This window comes from Vombatus ursinus, unplaced genomic scaffold, assembly GCF_900497805.2.
Source record: "Vombatus ursinus unplaced genomic scaffold, bare-nosed wombat genome assembly UNPS02014770.1, whole genome shotgun sequence".
In the NCBI taxonomy this organism is placed as follows: domain Eukaryota; kingdom Metazoa; phylum Chordata; class Mammalia; order Diprotodontia; family Vombatidae; genus Vombatus; species Vombatus ursinus.
In genome coordinates this window covers 40,465,257-40,473,009 of record NW_020954548.1, presented here as the reverse complement: position 1 = coordinate 40,473,009, position 7,753 = coordinate 40,465,257, and the positions used below count along the sequence as shown (strand labels likewise).

General features: G+C 38.0%; 1 protein-coding gene across 8 annotated transcripts in view; it reads right to left on the bottom strand.

Moving 5' to 3' along the window:
- The window catches only part of LOC114043729 (putative RNA-binding protein Luc7-like 1), a 48,682-nt gene that overhangs the window by 6,439 nt on the left and 34,490 nt on the right, over positions 1-7,753 (bottom strand). For all 8 annotated transcript variants that reach the window (XM_027862871.1, XM_027862872.1, XM_027862873.1 and 5 more), the window contains 2 exons: positions 7,237-7,380; positions 1,463-1,639 (listed from right to left, as the gene is read on the bottom strand). In XM_027862871.1, the coding sequence (XP_027718672.1) occupies positions 1,463-1,639; positions 7,237-7,380 (321 nt within the window). The remainder of the gene's footprint in view (positions 1-1,462; positions 1,640-7,236; positions 7,381-7,753) is intronic.

Here is a 7,753-nt window from a genome sequence, read left to right as displayed (position 1 = left end):
AAAGAAAGAAAGAAAGAAAGAAAGAAAGAAAGAAAGAAAGAAAGAAAGAAAGAAAGAAAGAAAGAAAGAAAGAAAGAAAGAAAGAAAGAAAGAAAGAAAGAAAAAGAAAATTAAAAAATTAAAATAAAAATCAATCCAACAAACAAGTACTTCTAGATTTCATCACACTCCAGAGGTAGAAAAAATTTCCCAATCATCTAATTCATGATATTTCAGTGCTCAGCAGAGTGCCTAGCACATAGTAGGCACATAATCAAGACTCAATGACCAACTGACAATGCTTCAAAGTGACAACACTCCTAAATCAACTCAACTTCTTTAAAGATTCTCAACTTTCCTCTTGTAGCTGTGCTGTGAAATTTCTGGTGCTGAGTTGCCTGCAAAAATCTTACCAATAACCTGCCCACAAGGAAGCATGCTAAAGACAAGCTCCCAGGGCAAGCAAAAACTGTCAGCTTTTAACCAAAGAGAGAAGCCCATTTCAAGTGTGGTTGTGCACTACTCTGAGCTAGGACAACAATTTATCGAGTATATAAAGCTGCCAGCCAGCACGAAAAAGGTAGAAAGTTTTATTCTGAGAGAATTCATTACCAGAAACTCATCAACCAAAGCTGTGCTTTAACTTGAGTAAAAAGAGTCTACCCTTCATTTTCTTCCTGTCCTACTTTCCAAGCAGACTGAAACGGTCAGACCTCGGGTGATCCGGTGAAGTGGGACAGAAAGGCTGTGGCCTCAACATATCAATATGACAACAGGTAGGATAAACAGTCTCTTCACAGGCATTCTCTGACCAAAAAGTCTATTTCTGTGCCTTAGAAACCAAAAATAGGAGGAAGAGTTAGGAAGAAGCCAGAGGTGCCATGAGATGCCAGTATTAACAGACTGCAGAGGTGCTCCTACAAAACTAAAAGTGAACAGTCCCTCATACTCAATAGCTGAGATATTTATATTAGAATTTTTAAAAAACACAAATTTTAAGTATTTAAAAAAACAGAATAAGGATAGTGTGGCATAATGGGGAAAAAAACAAACACTGATCTTGCAGTCAGAAAGACTAGTTAAGGTCCTAGTTCTTCTACTTACTACCTGTGTGACCTGATCCTTAACAAAATGGAGATAACTCAGGAACTACTTACCTTGGAGGGTTGCTCTTCAAAGATCAAATAAGAGCATATGTAAAGTACCTTGTTAAGTTGTAAAACACTACATAAATATCAGCTGTTAAAAAGTATTTAGCCTGTCTTACATAAGGAACTTTCAAAGTTTAAAAATCCCAACATGAAAGGTTTAACTTAAAAACAGTAATGTTAAAAGCTGACTTTCAGTATTAAATCTGAAACATCCTGTTACAAAAGTCTGAAAGATAAAGTTTATGATTTGGTTCCAATGAAACCAAACATAACTCAAAGGAACTGAAAGGAAAGAAAAGACCATCTCTTAACAGATCATATAATGAACTTACCCTCAACTGATCCAGTTTCTCACGAATTTGAATAAATCCCAAGTGTAATTTGCCCCCGAAGTGATCTGCAAGACGACGATCATTATCATGGAGACCAAGGTACGCAGAACACACCTCACAGACTCGAAGCTTCTGCTGCTGGAAACTGGATGCTGGCATGGAATTTCTATATTCTTCCTAAGATAACAGAAGGGGGAAAAATTGACTCAAGATTTCAAACTTTAAATTTCCATCTCTCCTGCCTTCCACCAACCACTCTCATTCTTTTGAAATTGTACTTTGTCATAGGCTTGTTGACCTCTGGACCCTTGATACTCTTCCTATTGCTATTCTCTGGGCCATCACTCCCATTTTGATCTCACTTGTTTTTCCTCTATCTAGTCTGAAACCTTCCAGCAATTATTTCTATAATGTACTCTCTCTCTTCATTTCACCTTCCACATCTCTAGCTCTATACAAACTGCATTCTGCTAGATGATGCTAGAGATGGCTATGCTGACAGGCTGTTTAATCAAGTCAGGTTGTTTAATCAAGTCAGGTTTTCTAATTTCACCTGGGCCAGCACTTGTTACTGAGAAATCCCTTTAACTTTCTAATTCTCTGGAGTTATGAAGCTGCCCCAAATCTTTCCTATTCTCCATAAGCCAATACTGCCCACTCTTTATCACTCAGATGATGTCTCCCCCGCCCCATTCCAACACAAACTTTTTAAAGACAGAGAACCCAATGCTCAGCTAGTTTCTCATCAACCAAACCTACTAGTTTGACCCTACTAGTCCTTATCTCCTCTGCCTTTTTTTTTTTTAGTGAGGCAATTGGGGTTAAGTGACTTGCCCAGAGTCACACAGCTAGTGATTGATATGTGTCTGAGGCTGGATTTGAACTGAGGTCCTCCCGACTCCAGGGCTGGTGCTCTATCCACTGCACCACCTAGCTGTCCCTCCTCTGGCTTCTCTGAAAGTAGTAAGTAAATCTTGGTAGTTAAGTCAACCAGTCACCCAGATTTCAAATATCAACACTGAGTATTGAGAAGTGAAATCAGAGTGGTAATGGAGATCTTTAAGTATAAAGGAGAAAAATATTATTGAATGAGTGAATATAGGTGGGCCCTGCAGGCACTGAGCTAGCTTCTCTCCTCCTAATGTTACCAAACATTAAGGACAGATCCCTAGATGGGAGCTCTACTGAAATCCATCAGACAATAGGAAGAACACTTTTATATAGCATGTTGTATACTTTACAAAGTATTTTGTAAACAGTGAAGAGGAATGATTTGCCCTGAGCCCAGACTAGGGCAGGGACCTGCTGGTTCCTGACTTTCCTCAGTAGTCAGGTAGAGGTTCTGTTGCTGCAATTTTTCTTACATCCTTCTTTAATTTCCCTCTTTTCTTCTCTTTTCTTTTTTTTCTGGTGAGGCAAATGGGGTTAAGTGACTTGCCCAGGGTCATACAGCGAGTCTGTGTCAAATGTCTGAGGCCAGATTTGAACTCAGGTCCTCCAGATTCCAGGGTTGGAACTCTATCCCCTACAGTAAGGTACTCTATCCACTCTACCACCTCGTTGCTCCTTCCCTCCTTCCTTTAAGGATAATCCTTTCACCTGCAGTCTCTCTGGAACCAGGGCTCTATCAATTATCTCTGTAAACTCTTTCCCTTCTGCCAACAAACATACTCAGTTTAAATCTATATTAAAAACAATCTTTCAAAAAAAAAAAGAAAACCCCAATCTTTCTATTCCCTAAAAATTACTATCACTTTTCTTTCCTTTCATGTTGACAAAATACAAGAGTAGTTTATGCTTACTTCTTATATATCAACTACTCACTCCTTTTATTCCTTGCAATCCAGCTTCTACCAAGACCATACAAGCTTAACACTCAAAGATAATATTCTAATTGCCAAAGGACTTTTCTGTTACCTTCCAGTGTTACCCATACCTTGTTACCAGTAATTTCTTAACTGCCAAATCTGATAGTCTTCCTATCTTACAATGGCTGAAAGTATAGCAACTACTCACAGACTATTAATCAGCAAGGGAACTTCTGACCTGATCTTTCCAACCTAGACAGGCTTGTTCCTCCCTGGGCAACCAACCAGGCCTTCCTATTGTTCTTCATACACAATACTCCATAACCTTTTATCTCTATGCCTTTACAAAGACTGTTCCCTCATGCCTAAAATGCACACACCTCCCCCCCCCAATCTGGCTTCTTAGAATCCCAATTTCCTTCTGTCTGACCTCCTACTAAAGTCTTTCTCAATCCTCTCCAGGTTCCAGAGTCTCCCACAAACAAAAAAAAAAAATTAATTACCCTGTATACATTTTATATACACACATGTTATCTCCCCCCATAGAATGTAAGTCTGTTGACAGCTGGCACTGTTGCATTTTTGCCTTACTCACCAACACCAAGCATAGTACCTGGTATGTAGCAAATACCTCCTAATTCAGGTAACTCTCTCCTCCATCTTTTTTTTGGGGGTGGGGGGGGCTAGGCAATGCGGTTAGGTGACTTGCCTGGGGTCACACAGCCAGTAAGTGTTTATGTGTCTGAGGCCGCATTTGAACTCAGGTCCTCCTGACTCCAGAGCCAGTGCTGTATCCACTGCGACACCTAGTTGCCCCTCTCCTCCAACTTCTGATTCTATTTTTCCCCATGCTTAAATCTACATTTTCCCTAAAGTTTTGTCCTGGGCCCTCTTCTTCTGCATCTCATTCACTGCCAAATCTTAAAATGCCACATTGATTAAGATAGCTTAGAAAAATCTCTCCTTCCAGAGATTTAGTTTCACATTCTCAATTTTCTGTTGCACATCTTCACCCAAATATTTCACCAACATTTCAAAGTCAATATATTCATAACTGAACTCAGTATCTTGTCCCCTAAACTCTTGCTTCAAACTTCTGTTCACTGTACATACCATCACCCTTCCAGTTAACAATGTGCCATGAGTACCAGAATCTACCCCTGCAATTTGTCTCCCCTCCTTTCCCTTTCTGTTCCCACTGCCATGATTCTAGTTGGGTAGTCATTATCTCTTACCTGAATCAAAATCACAGGATCTTTGTGTCAGACTATCACAGAAATCTCTGGTTAGACTCTTCCTACTCCCACTATCTTCCTACTCAGCATACCAATCCAATCAACATACAGAATAATCTTTCTAAAGCAAAGCTCTAGACAAGCTACTCCCAAATGTCATTTCCTTTGCAAAGACTCTTCATGCTCCCAAATGGTTGTGATTGTGATCTCTCCCTTCCCTAAAGGGCTATGACACTTTGTTTTCATATGGTCTAAAGGATTTTTATATACTAGTCTTATCTTCTCTACTACTATCCAAGTTCCTCAGAAACAGAAATATGAAATGACATCTATCTTCATATACCCTCTGATGAATGAATGGTATCTGATTATTCACCAGACTCCTATGTATCCTAAACTGGTCAGCAGAAGTAATGGTACCAAGCCACACTACCTACGTGAGATCAGCAACTTCATTAACAATTGCTTTCCTCCTCAAGTCATTTCTGCCAGAAAAAAAAAAAAAAACAGAACCAAAAACTTCCCAGAAATTCCAGTAGTTGGTTCTCCCAGCATTTGAAAAAGATTAACATGTTTCCTTAAGACACATTAATAATAAAGATGTCTTTTTTCCAAAAACAAAATTACCCTCACCTCACAAAGACTGGAAGCATTTGCTATAGCATGGCATAAAGATACCATTGGTATTTATATAATATATAGAAAGAAAAAGATCTTTGTACCCCTGCAGAATCTAGAGCAAAGTAGGTAATCAGCAAAGATTTGCTAAACTGGACTGCAAGGAGATCAACCGATAATATAAAATTTCCAACTTGCACAATGAAGATACTCAAAGTGGCCAGGAACATGACCAGGATTTTAAGGCCTGGCTCTACCACTTACGGTGTAACCATGGGCAAGTCATATCACCTCTTTGGGTTTCTTTACCATCCATAAGACTAAGGTAGTTAAAATTGACTAAAGCTTTCTGTGAACTTTACTGAATACTATTAAATGAGAAAAAAAACATCTCAAGTTGAGGCACTGTAAAGAGCACTAGATATAAAGATCAAGTTTTCAGTGTCTCAGTTTACTCACCTATAAAATGGGGATAATACTTCCACAACTTTACAGAGTGTGAAGCTCAAACAATATGACAGTAAAGGGTTTCATAAACATAAAATCCTGTATCAACACCAGTTTTAAAAAAAAAACTTTCAAAAAACAAGAGCTTTATACAAGCAAATAACAGAATAAAAAAAGTTGGCATTTCCAACACTGGCCCTGAACATTAAGAGAAATAGTTATAAGCAATTATAGTATAAATAATGTCAAAGAAATAGTGTCATAAAGGATTCCGGATCTCTTGAAACCCAAGTAGTATGCTGAATATGGAAGTCATGTAATTTTATATCACCTTACATTTTAGCATCCAGGAGAACATGTCAGTAACTTCTACAAAAGATAGAATTTAGAAGAGAGAACATCTTCTGGATACTTCCCTTGAAGACAACTAATAATATATACTAACCAAAAAAAGAAATGCATCAGAAATCAAGTTCATATTTGAACACTGTCACCCACCGTTCATTCTAATAAAATATAGCACAGAATATTGATAAACCACACCTCAGTTACATAGGCCTTCATCTTTCTGAGAGAAAACAAAAAGCCCACAACACAAAGCTAATGATTGTCGTTTTGTTGTTGTTTTCTTACCAGCCCTGTGATTCACTGATGTAGCAAACTCCTGATGAAGATACTCCCTCAACGCAGTACTTAAAACCCAAATTCAAATATTCTTATACAGGTGGAAGGAAATCACAGCCCAATCTCTGAGATGGCTGGGGAGAGAAGTCTGAGGAAGTGCCTCCAGAGATCTCTGAGATTATCCTTTTCCAGAAGAACATGAATCTTCTCATCTGAGCAGTTCCCATACCTAAATTGTGTACTCACCTGAGTTAGGCAGAGATGATCTCCATGATGATCTAAGCAAAAATATTCGCAACACTATCTCCAACAGGTACTCATACAACTTGTTTGAAGACACCCAATGATGAGAAACTCATTACTTCCCATAAGTAATTCATTCCTCAAACTATTACATTAAAAAATTCTAATAATACACTGAAATTTGTCTCCCTATAATTTCTACTCAATGATCCTAGTGCTTCCTTCTGCAGCTAAATAGAACAAGATGAATTTCTCTTTTGCTGAAAACACTTCTGAATATCTGAAAACACATTTCCCTGCCCGTCTCCAAGTCTCTCTTTTCCTTAGGCTAATCAGCTCTTCAATATAACCTCTTAAAACATGGTGATCCTTCTTATACTTGTCACACACACACACACCCCACATCCCAACTCAGGAATGGCCTTTCTTAAATTAAGTTTCCTTCCAGAACTACATACAATATCCCAGCCATAGTTAAAGAAAGGGAGAACACTAGTTGCCCTCATGTTGGACATTATATATCTAACAATGTAGACTAAGATGACATTAGCTTTTTTGTCCACCATGTCAAATTACTTAAAAGTCTATTATTATGAGAATCTTGTATCAATGGTAGGATGGTATAATAGAAAGTACAAACTAGTAATCAGGAGACTTGTGTTTGAATCTCAGTTTGACCTTTTTACCAGTCATGTTTCCCTGAGAAAATCATTTCTTTGAGTTTCCATTTTCTTAGGTAAAAATAGGTATGTTATCTGCCCTGAAGCCCTTATGAGAGTATTAGAACTTCCTAACAAACCTCAGCTTCTTTTTTCTTTGCTCGAACTTTCTCCACTTCCATAAGGATCTTCTGGGATTCATCCACATTTCCTTCAGCTCCCAGTTGTTCAGCTTTAGCTAGCAGTTTGCCAATTTCTTCATTCAATTCATGTACTTTTTCTGCCTAGAGGAGAAAAGAAGAATTGTGAACACAAGTCTGAAAACCTCTTGCAACATTCCTATTTTGTTTCAGAAATGTGTGTTCAAGGAATTGGAGTCATATGGAAGCAATCCCAAGAGCTATACTATGGTTTATATTAAAACTGTAACTTCTTCTTTCCTAAGACAAATGTTAATGTATTCCAGTTTTTCTGTTATTCCCAATTTAGTCTTTGCTCACAATGCCTACTTTGCAGGTAAATCCCAACCCTTCCAATCATAGCTCAACCTAATTCTAATTCTCAAATGTCAGAAAAAGTAATCTTTCTAGGGTTAAAAGATACAATGAAAACACACACTGGTTTTCTTCAACATGTCAAGATCATATATTACTGAAT